The 19928-nt window shown below is 52.6% G+C and overlaps 1 protein-coding gene across 1 annotated transcript in view; it reads left to right on the forward strand.

The window, feature by feature from the left end:
• ADAM12 (ADAM metallopeptidase domain 12) overlaps positions 1-19928 on the forward strand; it is a 319692-nt gene that overhangs the window by 46682 nt on the left and 253082 nt on the right. Inside the window, exon 2 of the mRNA XM_008274835.5 lies at positions 1154-1251. Coding sequence (XP_008273057.3) covers positions 1154-1251 — 98 coding nt within the window. The remainder of the gene's footprint in view (positions 1-1153; positions 1252-19928) is intronic.

Raw genomic sequence — 19928 nt, forward strand, 5'->3', positions numbered from 1 at the left:
CATGGCCATACCCAGCTTGGCTCCCTGTCCTCACCTTCTCCCGGCCTGCCTCTCTGCCATGGGCCACTCTCCCAGCTTCCTGTCCATCCCGGTTCCATGGGACTTTCGGTGCCCTGTGACCCGTTTGAGAAGTTCCTGGAAAGGCCGTGCAGACGGTCAGTACTCTGGTCCTAGGCCTTTAGTCACCTGAACATAAGTGCAGGCTTCCACACGGAGAATGATAAACCGGCGTGGATTTAAGAGTGTTGGGGGAATTATAAAATGTCTGGGGTTAAAATTTCAGCACCGTTTGTGCACCGTGAATGTGAAGTCTTTAGTAACTTAACACTGTGCCGTTATGACTCAGGTCTGAAAATTAGGAGTCCTGGTTGAAGAAATGGGAGTAACGCGCGGGAACGTGTCCCTTCCCTTACCCACGAGGGGCGGGCTGTGGCCGCCCCGGAGCGCGAGGCCAGAGGAGTGGGGCGCTCATGAAAAAGCGGCGCACCCTGCGGAGGAGAAAGTGCTGTACTTTCCCTTTGGGCTGGACCGCGACGGCGCTTTCACCGGTTCCACGGCAGCCCGAGAAACGAGACCATGTGATCGCTTATTGAGTGACTTTTTTTTTTTTTTTTTACATAAACCAGTCTAGTCGGTCTGAACTGGCAAATTAATTTTGTCTATAGAATCACTTACTGAAGCATATAAAATTAGACTTTGTAAGTACAGAGAGGAGAATTGGCATTGTGTTTAACAGATTCCCTGGGACTTAAGTAATGGATTTAGACTTTAATACAGCTAAAGCCTCGAGACTTTTTATAGAGAGCTGATCTTAAGGAAGGCATTAATTCATCACTTAAAAAGTCACTGCTTGTACATTTTTGTTGCTTCAGGGAGTGAATTATGTACCTTGACCATGATAATAGCCCAGCACGTGTCACTGGGCCTGGAGGAAAAAAAAATTAACTTTTGTTTTCTTTAAGCTACACAATTTTAACAGCTAGATTGACGGAGAATTCATGCGTTTAACACTTACAGTGATTTAAGGGATTATAGTGCTTCTCTGGGCTCATTCAGCGTTCAAATATGTTCACTGTGCCATTTGCGTAAAAGCCTGTGATGCCAAACTCTTGCTGAGCCGAGCGACAAATGGGCTGGTTTCCTTTTCTTGCAGGGGTGAGCTCAGGGGAGCAGGGAGCGGCCCCCGAAGTCGTCAGCGCCTCCCTTTGGAGCAGAGACCGCTGGATCCCGGCAGAGAGCATCCGCACGCAGGTCAGGGTTGTTTGCTTGCTTGTCTGTCTCCATCGCGTTGAGGCTGCTGACTGTTGAAAATCGCATTAACGGTGGTGCAATTCTCGGATCAGGTTCTGTCCTAACCCACTGCAGTGCTACCGTTACCTTGGAGAATGAGCACTCTTTCTTGATGCGAGCCGACTTGAAGGTGACTGTTCTGAGGCTTGGGCTGGCACTCTGTGTGTCTATTGAAAATTAATTTTCACACGAATACCAGGGATTACACTTCCAGATACACGAGTTCTTCCAGACACACCAACACTTCCACGTTCCGTTTTCCTGAGTGATGGGTGTTTGCCTATGTTTATGTCTGTGTAAGCAACATTTTGATTTTTTGGATTGCCTATTGGTAGAAACATTTATGCAACTTAAAAGAAATATTTGTAATGCATTTTAATACAGTCTAAACTTTTTTTGACGCATTTGATCTGAGCCTGCTATGATATAAAAGCATAATATAAAATACATGAAATTCTGGTAGTAAATTTAATATTTTGGTGAGTTTTATCTGCCAAAATTGACAGGACTTCTTAAATTTCAGAACTTGTAGGAACAGTTGGAAAGTGATAAAATCTATAGAAACATGAGCTCTTTGGAGAGATCAGATGATGGATTTGTCCCTGTGCTATGTAGAACTATTTTTAGATTTTTTTTGTAATATAAAACAGGTTTTTTTAAAGATCAGTTGAGATTATGAAAATCCTTTGTAGCTTTCTGGGGGGTGGCAGTGGGCCGCTTTTATGTGAGCAGTGATGCGCTGATTTACATCATTAATTTATTTTCTGGAGAGTTGGAGTTTGGAACTGAGCCCTCGAAAGGTCGGTGGTTTCATGAAAGGAACCAAATGTCAGAGCTTCGCTTTTTAAGACGTTTTGGCCTCACAAAGCCTGCTGTAAATTGAATATATAACGTACAAGTCAAGCATTGTCCTATCTGAGGAAAAACTTGAGATATTAAAGAAAATTTTGGCCAGCACCATGGCTCAATAGGCTAATCCTCCACCTGCGGCACCGGCACACCAGGTTCTAGTCCCAGTTGGGGTGCTGGATTCTGTCCCGGTTGCCCCTCTTCCAGGCCAGCTCTCTGCTGTGGCCAGGGAGTGCAGTGGAGGATGGCCCAAGTGCTTGGGCCCTGCACCCCTTGGGAGACCAGGAGAAGCCCCTGGCTCCTGCCTTCGGATCAGCGCAGCGCTGGCCATGGAGGCCATTGGAGGGTGAACCAACAGCAAAAAGGAAGACCTTTCTCTGTCTCTCTCTCTCACTGTCCACTCTGTCTGTCAAAAAAAAAAAAAAAAAAAAAAGAAAAAATGTCATTATGTCACCAATCCTCAAAATCAGACTCAACACGATAGATACAGAACAAGAGGAGTGAGCCGTTTTACAATGAAAATGACTACTTAAAACATGATAAGTACTAATGATGTGAAACTTTGGGGCAGTTCGGAGCTGGGAGCCATTGAGGGACTTTCCCTGAGGGTAGAGCTGCCCGATGTGGTAAATGCAAGGAAGAAGGCCCAGCTAAATGTGGGTTTCAGATAAATGATGATTTATTGTAAGTGTGTCCCCACATGCAATACTGAAGTCCCATGTTGACATATTCACACCTAAATTGTAGTTTATCAAATGCAACCTTCGTGTGCTAGCGCTGAGCTTGCAACCCTGGCTGGGGGAGACTCGGAGCAACGCGCGGCCGAGGGCTATGGGCTTGCTCGGGGTGCGGAGCAGGCCGGGCACGTGCTGGTCTCTGCCCTCCAGCTGCCACCCCCCCATCCTGCAGGTGCCACCAGGAATGCTGGAGTGGACGGGACACCCCCACTGGACAGGCTCCCCGTGGTGGCTGTGGGCCACGGGCACTGTTTTGGTGGAAAACAACCCCTGTTCTCTGGTACATGTCCCGGCTCCTCTGGGAGACTCCCTCCAGGGTGAGAACCGTGTGGGTGGTGCCTGCTGTGCTAACCTGACTGCAGTCCCCGGCGTTTAGGGGAACGTGGCCCGGGTGAGTTGGGAACAGTGCCACCGTGGGGCCCGGCCCAGGGCAGAGCCCGTGGCTTCCGCATCGGGACTGCGTAATTACAGCACGTCCTCGTGTTTGTTGGGTCACTGCCAAGGAAGGGTGCACGAGGAGGTTTGCTGGGATTCTCTGTGGAGCAGATGTGTGCTCCAGCCGATGGTGTACATATGTGTGTCTCCCTGTCAGTAACAGATAAGGTTTTAGTCTGAAACCAGATCTGCACCGTGTGTCCTCAGGTAGACAGAGCACGGTCACATTAATGAATACGTTTGCACACAGCGGTGCCTGTTACAGCTCAGACTGCGGGCTTTCACACGGCTGCCTTACCCCCTGCTGCTTCGTAGCCAGCTTCTAACTGGGCACCTGTGACTGCCAGGTGCCGGGCGTCCGGCAGTGGAGGAGGGCCACGGGGCTTCCTGCCCCCTGCGACGTACATCCCAGTGAGGAAGACGGAAGTGCAGTAAATCCAGACGTGCTCCGTGTTTGCCAGCCCGAGTCCCCGGGGACACACGCGGAGGCCGTGTTTGGATGGGTTAACGGAAAGGCCCTCCACAGAGGGGAACAGGGTGACAGCCTTTAACCTTTTTCAGTTTTAATCGTTTTAAGTACTGAAGAGCAGGCCTACGAGTGCAAGGAGCAAGGAGGAGCGGGTGTGGCTAGGGCATGGGAGATGGGACGGACACAGACGGACAGGTGGACAGATATGCATGGCTCGGGAGCAGTAGGTTCCAGATTTCCCACAGGGGTCCTCCTGCTCCCACAGAGAGAACATCGATCCGTAGAACATGGACGTCAGCGTCCAGAACGCGGCCGAGGGCGGCTCCTCCTCTCCTGGCCAAACCGTCGGGCTCAGTTTTCACAGTTGTTCCTCCCCAGAGGGGACACGCACAGCCTTCCTGAGAGGGGCTCCCTTGTTCCTTAGGATGTTCTCCATGCCGCTTCTGTCTGCATCGGGAATGCCACTGGAACCCAGGGCCGCGGCTGGAACTGCAGGGCGGGAGCCTCTGTTTGCCCTCTGGGCAGTTTGCCGGAGTTGGCCTCAGATCTGGTGCTCACGGTTGTGCCCGAGTTTCAGCGGTGAATCTCTGTCCACAGCCTGGAGGCCGCCTCCTCCCAGCGAGGCGAGAAAGGTGTGGCCACTGTCACTCAACACCCCATGGGCCACAGGTGTGGGCTGCACCCGTCCCCACTCACCCCTGCCATCACCCACTCTGCTGAATCAGAGGAGGCCACGCGTGCAGTCTGCAGGCTGAACCCGTCGCCTCCCCAGAAGCATTTAGGGCTTAAAGAGCAGGACGGTTCCCCGGGGTTCCCCACTGCTTCCCAAACGTTCACGCCACGCCTATGATGAGCCAGACTTGGTGCTTGCTCCTGGAGCCAATCTCTGCCCAAGCATGGTCACGAAAGGTCTCTCTGGGGAGGTGACATCTGCCCTGGATGACATGACAGGTGAGCCAGCCGTGCAGAGACGTGGGGACGAGCATCCAGGACGAGGGACAGAGAGCCCAAGGCTGGAACAGAGGAGGGAGAGCGGAGTGCATGTAGAGGTCAGCAGGGTCCTGATGGGGTAGGACAGGAAGGGGCGGGTACCCTGGGGCTCTGAGCCTGGGGCTGGGAGTGAGAGTTGGCCCTGCAGAGAGATTTGGGGTGGAAACAAAGAGGGTGGGAAGGGGGCTGGAGCAACTGCCTGGGAGAGGCGGGCAGCTCAGACCCTGCTTGTGGGTGGTGGAGGGAGGTGGGCCAACAGTGAAGGGAGACTCAGTGGGGCTGTTCCTGCCGGTGGGTGAGACCCCAAGGGATGAGCCTGGCTGCATCGGTGGGGGGTGGGGGCTGCTGCCCACTACTTTTGGTTCTCAGGGCGTCCGTGGCTCCCGGCATGCACGCTGCTCCCATTCTGGCCACATATCAGCGTTTCCTGGATTCCTGTCACAGTGTCTGGTGTCCAGTGCCCAGGGTTAGGGACGATTTCATTGGTTTGGGGAAGGCAGAGCCATCTTCCCTTCTAAAGATGCCGCCAGGTGATTTTAAAGAGCACACACAGTTGAGAAAAACGCGTAGAAACATGGGCGTGTTTCTCTGTCTCACCGGGTTTGAGGCTTCTCCGAATGGGATCTTCAGCAGTCGAGAACCAAGCCATCACTGCCACCCGCGCGCTGCAAGAGTGGAGGTCCAGGAGGAGGTGGGTCTGGGGCAGGCGGGGACCTGGCAGCCTCTTGTCCTTGTCAAGCACAAGCTGTCTGCCTCCTGTCCCTCCTGGGCACCGTGGAACGCGATGGAGCAGCATCCGCACGCACGCCTCGGAGACAGACGCTTCCCCTCAGCAAGGGGGTGTGAACAGTTGCACAGCCTTTGGGGCCCAATCTCCAGTTTCTTGTCTTGCAAAGCATCCGGCCAGAGCCAGGGCAGACGGGTCACCCCGTGACTGACAGCGAGATGGCCTCGGTGGGGCTCGGCCTTGGATTTCCCGCCTTCCCACGGGAGGATGAGATCATGGATGCAGGAGGTGAAATGGAGAGTAAAAGCGAACCGGTGAGGACATGAAAGCCAAGCTCGTAGTGCAGACCGCGGATCTCAGACCCGCAACAGCGGCGGAGGGCAAGGGCAGCGGCCGCGTCTGCCCCGTGCACGTCCACTTGCTTTGTCTCACGGCTCAGAGAACCGAGTGCTGTTCCTCCTCGTTCTTCCCGTGCCAGCCCTGCATCAGAACGGCCCTCGCCAAGGTCGGAGGGGCCTCCCCGCTCCCCGCCTGTGTGCGGTTTCCCTTCTTTCTCTTTCTTATCTCGGCTCCGCTCCTCTCTTCCCATTGGCTCCTGGGACCCAGTTCTCCTTGGTTTCTTATCAGTTTTCAGCTCTTGCTATTCCAGTCCTGTGAGTTTCTCCCCAGGCCCACTTCTCTAAGGGCCTGCTCTCAATGACGTCACTCAGCCCTGTGACTTCCTGTCCACCTGTGCCAGGGACTCCCAGGGATACTAAGCACCCAGAGCTGCCACACTTTGGGTCCTTGGTACAGGCAAAGCGTGTGTGACAGCTTCAGCTCTTGTCATGTCTCTGGCGTTGACTTAAAATCCACAGCCCTTGCTCTGCTTGGAGCCTTTGAGGATGCCCTTGGTGCACGCCGGGCACCTTGAGGGGAGAGTGCAAAAGGTTTGTTGACTGACACCCAGGCGTCCCCTGCGCCCAGGTCCTTAGTCGCCCACTGCTGCAGAGCTGGCTGTGACTGCTACAGGACACAGCCTGAGTCAGCTTCAGCGTCCCCCACCTCCTGCAGAGCGTGCGGACCCCCTGGGCTCCCGCAGCGTTTTGGGTGTTGCCTCTTTCAGCCAGTGCGGGACCTCGGGAAGCATTGGGAGCCCCGGGAGCCTGGAGGGACACTGCGGTTTTGACTCTGGGTTGCCAACGTCTCACCTGCAGGAGCCGCTCCTTAACAGGTGGTGGTACGTGGCCAACCCCGTGTCCTCCATGTTTCTCCTTCTCTCAGGGCTCATCTTGACAATTGCAGGTGGTACTGGTGTTTGGCCAGGTAAGCTCAGTGGTTAGCCTTGTGTTAGAACAAGCCAGCCAGTGGCATTTCCTTGTAAGAAAACAAATTTTTTTTTTTTGACAGGCAGAGTGGACAGTGAGAGAGAGAGACAGAGAGAAAGGTCTTCCTTTGCTGTTGGTTCACCCTCCAATGGCCGCCGCGGCCGGCGCGCTGCAGCCGGCGCACCGCGCTGATCCGATGGCAGGAGCCAGGAGCCAGGAGCCAGGTGCTTTTTCCTGGTCTCCCATGGGGTGCAGGGCCCAAGCACTTGGGCCATCCTCCACTGCGCTCCCTGGCCACAGCAGAGAGCTGGCCTGGAAGAGGGGCAACCGGGACAGAATCCGGCGCCCCAACCGGGACTAGAACCCAGTGTGCCGGCGCCGCAGGCAGAGAATTAGCCTAGTGAGCCGCGGCGCCGGCTGTAAGAAAACAATTTTAAAAAGATTGTAAGCTTTGTCCTAAGAAGCATACGGGGCTCACAAGTCGGGACATTTTCTCCCAACTGCCCAATTGCACCGCTGGCTGCAGCCCCAGCCCCACCCTAGCCTGGCCATTCCTATGAGGCCGTGTGGGCACACAGAAGGCTACTGGAGGCCTCAGCTCCCGTCCCAGGCCTCTCACGCCTGTTGCAGCGTGAAGTCCTGCCCGAGGACAGAGAGACTTGGGGAGGGGACTGGGATCGTTTCGGAGAGCCCGGGCCATGCCCAGCCTCTGGGCAGAGGAGCTGCAGAGCCAGAGCTGGCTGCCCCGCACCTGTGTGTGTGAATTCAAGGGTCTTACGTGCACTGGGAAGTCAGTGGTGGGGCGGGGCTCACAGAGACGGATTCAGACCCTGCTGGGCCTCCCTCGCGCTATGACGTTGGGGCGGCCACTGGCCCTTGCTGAGCTCCCTTTCCTCGTGTGCACAGGGGTTGGCTGTGCCCACTTTGCTGCCTGCAACAGCACGTTTGGCTCTTAGCAACGTCCGCGGCCTCCTCCCTGCTCTGTGTCAGTTTCTTGACTTCCGGGCCATTGCATTCTGCTGGGTGACCCTTTGTTGTGTGTGTAGCGTAAGTGGCTGTCTTGTGCCATGGGGGATGTTTATCCTCTCGTGCAGGTACCGTGTCCTCCCAGTCGTGGTTACCGCAGACGTCTCCAGATACTGTCCTACGTCCCCTGGGGGCCAGGACCGCCCCTGGTTGGGAAAGGTGAGAGAGGTCAGGAAACCCACAGCTCCTGGAGCTTTGCCTTGAGCTTGGACGGGGCTGGCGCTCAGCCATCCATGCGCCTGTCTCCTGGGGCAGCTGGAGCTGGGGATCAAATCCAGGTATTCCGGGTTGGACATGGACATCTCAACTGCCAAGCCACGTGCTTGCTTCATTTACAGACATTGGAATTAGAATCTATTATGACTTTGATTTGTTATGGAATATTCTTCGTTCTCTAAACCACTGAGAAACCTGGCACCAGACCAGGCTCACAGGAAGCAGGACATGTGCTAGCTTTGGGCTGAGGGCCACAGGTTGCCATGCCTGGGCTGGATGTCCCACAGAGGCCATCTCACTGGCTCCTCCTGTACCTGCAGGGTGGACGCTGTTGTCCAAGGTGGCCTTGGGGGTGCTCTCGCCCAGAGGCCGGGGGCACGTGAGAAGATCAGCGTCCTGTCTTCCATCCTGCTTCACTCCCCAGGTGGCCACCAATGGCCGGAGCTGGGCCTATCTGAAACCAGGGGCCAGGAGCCAGGAGCCAGGAGCTTCTTTCGGGTCTCCCACATGGGTGCGGGAGTCCAAGGACTTGGCCCATCTTCTGCTGCTTTCCCAGGCGCATTATCAGGGAACTAGATTGGAAGTGGAGCAGCTGGGACTTGAACTGGTACCCACGTGGGATGCCCACACTGCAGGCCGGGGCTTTAACCCTCTGAGCCACAGTGCCAGCCCCTGGGTGTTCTTTCTATAGCACTTTGCTACTTCCCAGAACAGTCCTCGGCTTTCCTCCCTGTGTGCGTGGTCCCGGGGCTGGTTCATAAATCCCCACTCCAGACGGCTGAGGTCACCGGTCGGAAGACAGACATGGGGAGCGCTCGCGGGGGCTCACCCCCTGCCCGTCTTGCCCTCCCCGGGGAGATCTGGCTTTCTTCAACAAGATGTGACTGCTCCATCTCAGCTCCCTGCCAGCGCGTTTCCTGTTCTCTCTTCCTCTCTGGCTGCCGCACAAAGCAGAGAGAGCAAGCCAAGGTATTGTGCTTGCTTCAGCCACGGCCCCCAGGGGGACTATGTTTCCAGCCACTCTCACCTCCAGCCTGTTTCTTGTGACAACGGCCTTGATATCATTTGTAAAAATCTTTATTATTGAATGACCTCTTCCTGCAGTTCCCACCCCCGAGCCTCTAACACTCATCAAAAACCTGGATCTTTTTTTTCTAAATCATGTTTTTTAAAACACTGAATCCATTGGACAACTGTGAGAGATAATTTTTCTTGGCCCTTTGCATATTTGACTAACGCGCGGGACACTTGGTTGCTTGGTGTCAGGAGAAAGGGCGTTTGATGAGTTCTGTTTTCAGAGGTTCGTTTGTCTGTCCAAAGCCGTGCTGAGCTCTGGGCTCAGGGGTCTTGGACGGAAGGGCGAGCAGCACCCAGTCCTGCCCTGGGAAGTCCATAGCGTAGAGTGGATTTTAAATAAGTGCGTAATAAGAGATGTGTGCTTAAAAAAAAATAACTTGTATTACGAAGTTTTAGATTTACTGAATAAGGCAAAGATGCTACAGGAGTCCCCTTGTATCCACCCTGGTTTCCCTTGTTACCGGCACTTAGATACCTGTGGCCCGTTTGTGACCTCCATGGATACATTTCTGTGTCTGAGACCTTTTGCTGGGAGAGAGAGTTGGGGGACTGAGATCGCTTAGAGAGCTCGTCGTTTCTTGCGAGGATTGTGGTCCTAAAGAGCTTATTCCCCCCTCAGCTGCAGTGGTGTCCGTGCTGCACCTCCTCCTGTCTTGTCCTGTGGAGGCGGGATGCTGCCACCCGTGGGTCCACCTGGGGTTTCTCTCAAGTTGCAAACCTGAAACCAGTGAGGACTTGTGCCTCCCCATGCTTGCTCCCTGAACAGTCTCAAGGGAGTAAACGGGTTCTTGTTCAAGCAAAATTCTGCATTCAGATTTGGAAAACAAAAGCCTTCCTGTTCTTTCCTTTAAAGCTAGAAGCGGGCTGCTGCGGTGACGCCTGCATCCCACACCAGAGCTCTGGTTCGAGTCCCGGCTGCTCCACTTCTGAGCCAGCTCCCCACTAAGGCACCTGGGAAGGCAGAGGATGATGACCCAAGCCCTTGGGCCCCTGCCACTCGTGCGGGAGACCCGGACAGAGTTGCTGGCTCCCAGCCTGAACCTGGCCTGTGGACACTGTGGGGTGAAACAAAGGGTGGAACCTCTTTATCTCCCCCCTTCCTCTCCATCTCTCTCTCTCACGCACCCCCGCTCCCAATCTTGTTTTTCCTTTCAAGTAGAAAATAATAAGTAAATAATCGTCTGAAAATGAAAAATCTTTCCAAGCTTACCACAAGAGTGTGTGTATGGAGACTCCTGTTAAAACAACAACCGAATACAGCGCTGGAGGGAACCTTGACCTTGCACTGTCACATACAGAGAGCGTCCACCAGAGACCTTCTCTTTGTTGATTTATCGCTGTCTGCATGTTCTCTCCTGCGTGTCCCTGTGAGCGCCAGGCATGTCTGTCTGTGGTGTGCATCCATGTTTTGCAACCATTATTCATAATTACCTCCTAAAGAGAGAAATTCATTGGAATGAAAATTTAATTTCTCCCCACCAAGAGGAGCTGAGAACTGAGAATCGGCTTCCGGTGGCCTTGCTGAGTGCCGGAGGACCCAGTGTTGTGCCTGAGACTCTCCTCTCCTGTCGTAAGCACGGGTTTTTGCCTCTGTGGGGGCAGCGTCTACGCAGGTTGAGAAAGCGCCGCGGGCGCCGTGTGTCAGTGGGCAGACAGAAGTGTCTGTCTCCCGAGACCGGGCGTCTGCAGGAATCTGCCCACTGCAGATCTGAGGCAGCTGAGGATTCGCGTTGATTCCCCACCCACACACTGCTCAAGCGTTCTGTGCAGGAACAGCTTTATCTTTGCAGAAAAATTACAAAGAGAGTGCATTGTTCCCGGTGCCTCACCCAGTTCTCCCTGCTAGGAACGTCTCGCACGATAGTTACAGTTGTTTGCCAGAATGAATGAAGCCATTATGGTGATGGTTAATTCAAATCCATATCTTATGCAGATTGCCTTAGGTTTTATTTTAATTTTTAAATTTTTAAAATTTTCATTTTAATTAATTTTTAACAGATTCAATATGGTTTGTAGATACAAGTCTAAAAACAGAATGATATTCCCCCATCCTCCCTCCCATCCTCTCCTTCCTTCTAACCTTTTTTTTTTTTAGTTTTTGAGATAACCTATTTTAAATTTACATTACAGTAAAAAGACTTAATACTTCACCAAGTTCTTTTTTTAGAAAAAGATTTACTTATTTGAAAAAGTGACAGGCAGACAGAAAGAGAGAGAGAGAGAAAGAGGGAGAGAGAGATCTTCTATCTGCCGGTTCACTCCCCAAATGGCAGGACGGGGCCAGGCTGGAGCCAGGAGCCAGGAACCGCATCCGGGTCCCCCACATGGGCGACAGAGACCCAGGCACGTGGGCCATCCTCTGCTGCTTTCCCAGGCGTATCGGCAGGGAGCTGGACTGGAAGGGGAGCAGCTGGGACTTGAACCAGCGCTCACATGAGGGATGTCGGCATCGCAGGCGGTGGCTCTGCCGGCTGCACCACGGCATTCCTGGGTGTTCCCTGAGGGCCTCCATCCCAGGGTCCCCGTGACGCCCCCTGTCCTGTCTCCCCAGGCTCCTCCTTACAACAGTTTCCTAAGCTTTCCTTGATCTTGCTGACTTGGCAGTTTCGAGGAATGCTGGGCAAGCCGTGTCGACTGTCCCCCATCTGTGATTTGTCTGTGTGGGGAGAGGCGGCACAGGTAAGGCGCTGGCCTCACTGCCCCGTGTCCTGGGCACATGCTGCCACAGGACTTGCCACTGCTGGTGCTGACTGCGGCGGCCCAGCTGAGGGCTGCTGGCTGCGTTTCTCCCCTGGGGGTCCCTCTGTCCCCCTGCACCCGCGTTCTGTGGAAGGAGGCTGCTGAGACCCCCACACGATGGAGTGGGAGCCGGGCTCTACCTCCTCGGGGGAGAAGAATTTCGTGTAGTTTGGGGACTTCTGTGTGTGAGACTTGCTCCTCTCCCTGTTCATTGCTGTGTTTAAGCCTTTGTCTCATGGGCATTTGTGCTTTCGGTTGCGAGCCAATACTGTTCTAGTTACGTTGTTTTCAGAGTGTTCTGGCTTTGGCCACTGGGAGTTCTTTCAGCTGGCTGCTGTGTGCTTTTGACCTGTGTGCATTTGTGTGTGTGTGTGCGTGTGCGTGTGTGTCTCATCACTTCTACCACTTGTCACTACACACACCCTGCTTGTCTGGTGTCCTTGTGTTTCCTGTTCTTGTCCTAACGTTGCCTGTTTCTCCAAGGAGCCTCAACTCACTGGAGAATGGACTTAGAAACCAAGGCCTGGGCTGGGTGTGCTCACGGCCAGTGGGTTGTCCTGGCTTGCAGGTCAGCTGACAGACTAAGGAGGCACCTGTGGGCCTTTGGAGTCAAAAACAGAAGAGTGGCTAGCGGCAGCTATCAATTCTTGAGACTCAAACCCAATCATTAAGTTATTTCATCTGAAAACGTTATTTTAAAAAGTTAATTCCTGACGGTCCAGCATCTGACATACAGAACTCCGGCATTTCACATTCCCCGAGCGGATCCGTGCCTCGGGGCTCTTCTGCTACTTACCGGGAACGAATCGACCTTTTCCTGAAAGTGGCGCACAGGATTCCGTTCCGGTGGCGCTGCCACTTTCACAAGCGTTTTTCACACTAAAAACCCCGAAAGAGCTTGTCTTCCCTTGAATCTGCCGACCTCCCAGGAGTGTAGAGACTGGGCCATCCGCTCGGGGGGACCCTGCCGAGAGAACGGGGTCATGGATGTGGCTCTGCTCAAACGTCCCCTCCTAAGGGGACGCTCAGAGCTGGGTTCCTTGCCCTCTCTGGCACGCGCTACCCAGCAGGCACCTCTCAAGGGTGTAGGTGAGCTGACTCAAACTCACAAGTGTCAAGTGTGCGCTGTTCCCTGTCGCCGGCGGATCAGCAGGCTTGTATCTCCCTTTGTGGGTGCCCCATGTTACATCCATGTTTGCGAACTTCACCCGTTGTCCGCCAGCATAATCTTAGCCTAAGCGTAAAAGCAGCTACATACATATGATAGTTTATCCACACTTGTTGTACGTAGTAATTCCCCTAACACCTAAGTGAATATCAAAGACTAAAATGAAATGTAGGGTGGGCATTTGTATAGGAATTAAGACAGGCTCGGGCTGCCTGCATCCCATAACCGAGCGCCAGCTTCAGTCTGCCGCTCTATCCTGATTCCAACTTCCTGCTAATGTGCGCCCCAGGAGGCAGTGGTAGCAGCTCCAGTGGACGGGTCCCTGTCGCCCACATGGGAAACTGGCTTAAGTTCTCAGCTTCTGGCTTTTTCCTGCCTGTTGTGGGCATTTGGGGAGTAATCCAGAGGATGGGAGACACCTCCGGCTCTCACTGTCTCCCTGTGGGGTGTGTGGGGGGGGGGGTGGATGGGTGTGGGTGTATGTGTCTACTTTTCAAATGAATAATTTTTAAAATCAAAGTGTGCTGTGTAGCTCTTATAATGAATTTTCCTGTCACCAGGGAACATTGAATACCTCATCAGGGTCGCCCACATGCAGTCATGGACATTGAGCCCTGCCCGACGTGGGGAGTGGGTGCCACCCGATCCCTGGGCTCCAGCAGCGTGAAGCCTCCGCACCTGCTGGGGGTGTGGCTCTGCCTGGGGCCGAGGTTCTGGCCCGTGGAAGTCTGTCTCAGGGTTTGACAAGCAGGAGGCCTTCAAGACATTCACGGAAGATATGTAGGGTTACAGAGAGGGAGGGAGAGAGTTTCCGTCCATTAGTTCATTCCCCAAATGGCCTCAACAGGCGGGGCTGGCTCTGACCAAAACCAGGAGCCTGGAACTTCATGCAGGTCTCCCATGTGGGTGGCAGGGGCCCAAGCACTTGGACCACTTCTTCTGCTTCCCCAGGAGTACACAGGGAGCTGGGTCCGAAACAGAGAGGCCAGGACTTGAACCAGCACCCGTATGGGATGCTGGCATCACAGATAGCAGGCTAACCCACTGCACCGCACACCGGCCTCAACAAACTTCTTCTAATTCCATTTCCCACAAACATGTTGAAGCACTTTTGAGCATTTTTGAGGGGGAAATAAATTCCTAATTTGAGATGATCTTTTCTGTTGAGTTCTTCTGTCTGTTCATTTAATTAACAGCATTTCTTGAGAATCCATTACGTGCTGGCTCCTGTGTGGGAGCTAGAGATATTCTACTCTTTTTAAAAAGCATAAATCAGCCGGGACCGTGGCTCACTAGGCTAATCCTCCGCCTGCGGCGCTGGCACCCCGGGTTCTAGTCCCGGTCGGGGCGCCGGATTCTGTCCCGGTTGCCCCTCTTCCAGGCCAGCTCTCTGCTGTGGCCAGGAAGTGCAGTGGAGGATGGCCCAGGTGCTTGGGCCCTGCACCCCATGGGAGACCAGGAGAAGCACCTGGCTCCTGGCTTCAGATCAGCGCAGTGCGCTGGCCATAGCAGCCATTTGGAGCGTGAACTAACAGCAAAGGAAGATCTTTCTCTCTGTCTCTCTCTCACTGTCCACTCTGCCTGTCAAAAAAATTAAAAAAATAAAAAAAAAATTTAAAAAAGCATAAGCCAGCAGTGCCAGGTCAGCACTCCTGCGCTACTTGCTCAGACAGAGCCCTTGACCGTGTCCATCCTCGTGCTGTACGAACGTAAGGGTTAAGAGCCTGCCAGGGGTACAGGACTCTCTCCCAGCTCCTTTGAAATCCAACGCCTTCTTTTCTAGTTCAAAACAGGACCACTGGGGCATATAATCTTTGCCCGTGCCTAGTCAGCTGCTAGGAATGTGTGTACACGGCCAGAAGTTCCTGCTGGCTTTCGTGTTCTCTGCAGTGGGCTACGCGGGCACACATCAGGTCTCCAGGCCTCCCCGCGGCTGCCCGTGCGTGAGAGTGGGCGTTTGCTGTCTTGCCACGTTCGTGTCTGGGGCTGCTTCGGGAAGGTTGAGAGTCCTGGTGCTGTAGACCCCCGCCCCCCCGGCCTGCATTTGAAGGGGGGGGGGCTTTCAAAGTCCACCTCCAGAGCAGTGTTGGCGGCGTCTGGAGGCTGCGTTTCCGGGCCTGCAGCTTCATTGGCAGGTGCTACGCCCCGTCTGGTCCAGCCTGGAGTGTCTCTGGGAACGCAGCTGCCCTAGGAAATGCCTGTAACAGGCGTTCACACAAGGCGGTCACCCCCAACTTCCAGATCTGATTTCCACGCCCCGTGTTGCCACTGCCCAGACATAACGAGAAAGAGCTGTCAGCCGGGAGGGGCAGACACGCGTTCTGGGTGCAGCAGACAGGCGCACAGAGCCGATCTCCCGGCCCCGGCAGGTGCGGCGAGAGAGAGCCGGTGAGTGGAGCCGGCAGGTGGGGAAACGAGTTGGAGAAGCTTTAAAGATGTTCTCTAAAATAAACGCCCAGGAGCCGCGCCAACGCGTGTCTTTGGTTCACTGAACAACCCTCAGAGACAACACGTGCGCTTTTCTCGGAGGAACCTTACCAGTTGCAACTGCTCAGGTTTCCAGTTTCCAAGAATTTCAGCACGCCCGGCATTGGCGCGTCGTCATCAGTGACTTCAGAGGCAGCTCCTTTGAAGAACTCCCTGTGGCCGTGACAGCAAATTAACCGAGCGACTTTATTTGAGCAGCTGAGACTGGAGCAGCTCTCCCAGCCGTTCCTTGCCGTTTCGGGTTCAGATAAGAAGGCACATTCACGGTGTCCCAGCTTCTGTGGGAGCTGAGAGACCCGCCCAATCCCGCTCCCTGCCCCTCCCTGTAGGAAGCCGCAGCCATCGCGCTCTGAGCACCCTGTGGCCAGTCTAGGGCCTTGGCTTGCTTGGCATTGGCACGTGGTGAGCTCTCTTTTTGCAACTGCTGTTTCTCGACTTCTCGATTCCAAATGTTTCTGGGTTCTCCTCCTACCTCTTTGTCCACTCCAGCTGCTGCTTCCTCTCCTCCCGTCTCGGCCACCAGCCCTCTGAATTTGTGTTGCTCTCAGCTGCTGTCTTCTGGCTCCTCCCTTTTTATCTCATTGTACCTGGAGCGTTTCAGCACCTTCCAAGGATTCAACTATTGATTCCGTTACTGTGACACTAACTCCTCACCTCTAGCCGAGAGTTACAGAGAGGCAGAAGCAGAGAGAGAGAGAAAGAGGGAGGGAGGGAGGAATCTTCCATCTGATGGTTCACTCCCCAAATGGCCACAATGGCTGGAGCTGCGCCTACCCAAAGCCAGGAGCCAGCAGGTTCCTCTGGGTCTCCCACAGGGGCGCAGGGAACCCAGGACTTGGGCCATCTTCCAGTACTTTCCCAGGCCATCAGTAGGGAGCTGGATTGGAAGTGGAGCAGCCGTTCCTTGAACCAGAGCCCATATGGGATGTCAACACCGTAGGCAGTAGCTTTACCTGCTAAGCACAGCACCGGCCCTAGCCGTGATCTTTTGCCAAGTCCAAGTCCACGTGTATGACCATCGTAGGTCCTATTTGTCTGGGTGTTACACGATTCTGTCTAGCTCCTGGCCCCCAAGACAATTTCACCACATCTCCTTGGAAGTTGAGTGGCTCAGGGATGTACTCACGTTGGGACGTAGCCACCTCCTGTACGTGAACTTCCACCCAGAGTAAAGCAGAAAGAGCCCTTTAGATTCATCTCGGTTTTCTGGACTCTGTTCTGCCCTTTCTCGTAATGAACTCTGGCTGAGAACGATGATCCATTGTTGAGAATGATCTAATAAGGAAACTGACTCTTGGTTATGAGTGATACTAATCAAACTAAAACCTGCTTATGTTAAGTTGGCATTTTTTTTTCTATTCACAAAATGAAGAAGTCCTGGGGGTATTTCCTGGCTTCCTGGACAGGATCAGGGATTGAGCCAGTGTCCCCACTGGTGTTTCTTATCTGCATCCACTGGCTCAGCCTCCTGCTGGCTCTGCCTCAGTCCCAAGATGCCTGCCAGCCGCTACAGCCTCGTGTCCCTTTCTGATGGACTCCAACAGAAAGCACTCTCCTCCTCAATTACATAAGGGAAATCCTCGCATCGAGTCTTTGAGGATCAGCACAGACCACGTGGAAATGATCGTTGGGACCAAAGGTGTGCAGTAGTTGTCGGCCAAGCCCAGGTCACGTGTCCGTCCTTGGCACATAGTCCCAAAATCACGAGGGTTTGGTGGGAGGGTGATGGTTCCCTCAAAGAATTCTGCACTCTGGTCCTGTATGCAAGGGGCATGGGAGACAGTGGACAAAACTGACAGGTGTCCACTGAGTCGCGTATCATCCCGGGAGAGGCTCCATGATGGCTGACACACTTCCTTCTTGGATGGCTGAGTGATGAGATCTGACCTCCTGCTATGGACACATTATTGAAGGGAGCTGGACACGTCACAGCTGTCAATTGCAGTTGCTGACCATGAGACAGTGATGCTTCGTATCTGAGATGCCCTCTACTACAAACCACACAAGGCACCAGTCAGTCTGCAGTGGACATTTTCATGCTTCTAGGATATAGTTTGAGGACATTTCCCCAAATAGAAAAAAAAAATCAAGATTTGAAAAAAAAAAGTAGTCAAAACAGCATGTACTCAAAATTAGAGCTGATTTTAAACAGTAACCATGTAGAAGTTGGGTTTTATACTATGTATTAAAAATGTTAAGTAGGTCAACAGTGAAAGCAAGATTTCCATGGTCCATTTGAAGTAGGAAAGGGAAGGCTTGGGTTGAAGGTTTGCCTTGGCTGTGTAGCACGAATGTTCGTGTCAATGCTCACGTAGTGTTTGGGGCTGCAGTGCTAGGGGAGAAAGGCAGAGTGGAATCTTCTACACCATCCTGGTGCCTGGGGAGGCGAGGTCAGGCTGCAGGAATGGGACCTGCGGCAGGTGTCCCCCCAACTGCTGGGGTGTGGACGAGGAAGCCAAAGAGTGCACTTCCAACCCCAAGAGGTGAGTGGAACCTCGCCTGCAGCCTCCTGGGGCTGAGAAGATGGATTCTCGATCCGCAGCCAGGGAGAGTTGTCTCAAGGTATAGGTACTGGGCAGAGCTGGACTCTCAGCAGGAGCCATTGCTGACCTGGCTGAACAAGTTAGAGACTGACCACATCAGTCTAACTGGCCCACAGACCGAAGGCTGCACTTTCTCCGCTGGGACCTGTTATTTGGAGCATCTCTGGGGACTTTCATACACAGTGTCTGGCATGAAATATGAAGTAGACGTCTTTTTTTTAAGAGGTGGGAAACTGCCAATCAAAAGAAAAACAATAAAAGCAGACTTAGAGATAATACAGATATTCAACTTAATTAAGAAGGACTTGGTGTTATTTTGAAAAAGTTTGAAATGGAGAAAAACATGCAGAAAAGTCGATAGTGGCCTAGAATCCGTGAATAATGAGTCAAGTGGGAATTGTGTAACTGGATAATGGCAGTCTCTAAAATTAAGTTCTCATTGGAATGGAAATAGAACAAATTAGGAATAGTAAAACTGAAGATAAATAAATTGGCCAAAGCAAATATATAGAGGGAAACAATGAAGAGACCAGGACAGATCCTACATGACATTTGGAAAGGTTAAATGTCTGACTTGCAACTGGATTCCTAAGAAGGAGTAGAGAGGTCGAAGCAGAAGCAGTATCTAAAGACACAACGGCTGAGGGATTTTCAAAAGTGATGAGAAGCAGTCAGGTCACAATTTTAAGTTGTGTGAACACTAATGAGAATAAATACAAAGGTATCTCAGCTTATGACAATAAAATTATTGAAAATCAAAATCTAAGAGGAAATCTTTATAGCATTCGGACAAAAGACTTTGAAAGGAGCACAGTTAGGACTTACGGCTGACTTTCCAACAGAAGCATGCTTGCCAGAAGCAAATGGAAAGATAACATGAGAGGCAGACGGTAAGGACAATGCCGCCTAGAATTCAAGTGCAGTGAAAAGGAAGATGTTTAAAGACCGGAGATAGGTGGTAAAATTCATCTGTAACAGACTCGGCTGTAAGAGCTGTACAAGGGTATTCTTCAGATTGAAGGAAAACTCCACAGATGGAAGCATAGAACTCCAGAAGAGTGGTTAAGCCTACAGTACTGATAACTCTGTTGCATATTTCACATTTGGTTTATACTCCCACCATTAACAGGCATTCGGGTGGTTCAGCTTTTGAGCAGTGAAGAGCAAAGCTGTCAGGATGAACCCTGTGTGAATTGTTGTGTGGACGTTTCTCTCAGGAAGATGTGTAGCAGCAGAATTCCTGTTTCACACGGCAGGTTTATGTTCAGCTTTCTAGGAAACTATGCAATTGCTCTCCAAAGCGGTTGTACCAGCGTGCTCCCCTAGAAACGTGTGTGTGTCTAGTTGTCCCACCCTCAGCAAAACGCTTGGTATTTTTGGTTTTTGGAGCCAGCTGTTCTGGTGGGCGAGTATTGGTGCCTCCTTGCAGTGTAAGTTCACGTCTTCTTCGAGTCTTGTGTGCTTGGCCTTGTTAGCGTCTGCTTATTGCCCACTCCAATATCATTTTGCATGAACATTTGCTCCAGTTTTGTGTCCGTTTTAAGTGAGTAGTTTTTGCTCTTGGGCGGTCAACAGTTCTTTGTGTGTTCTAGAAACAAGGCTTCTGTATTGCAATTATTTTCCCCTCCTCTGCCTTAACTTTATGTTTTTTAAATGATGTCTTTTGGCAAGCAGAATTTTTAAAATTTGAAATCCAATTTATCAAGTAGTATTTTCTGTAGTATACCAGTTTCTCTGCTTTCACCTTTAAACGCGCTTCCTCCTGAAGCCCAGGGTGGAGTGTTGCTTTTTCTCTATCTGACCATTTACATTTAACTTCATTGTGGGTATGATTTGCTTTATGCAGTGGTGGCTATACATTTTCTTTT

Source organism: Oryctolagus cuniculus, chromosome 15 (genome assembly GCF_051225735.1).
Source record: "Oryctolagus cuniculus isolate XC-2025 breed Fujian yellow rabbit chromosome 15, ASM5122573v1, whole genome shotgun sequence".
Taxonomy (NCBI): Eukaryota; Metazoa; Chordata; class Mammalia; order Lagomorpha; family Leporidae; genus Oryctolagus; species Oryctolagus cuniculus.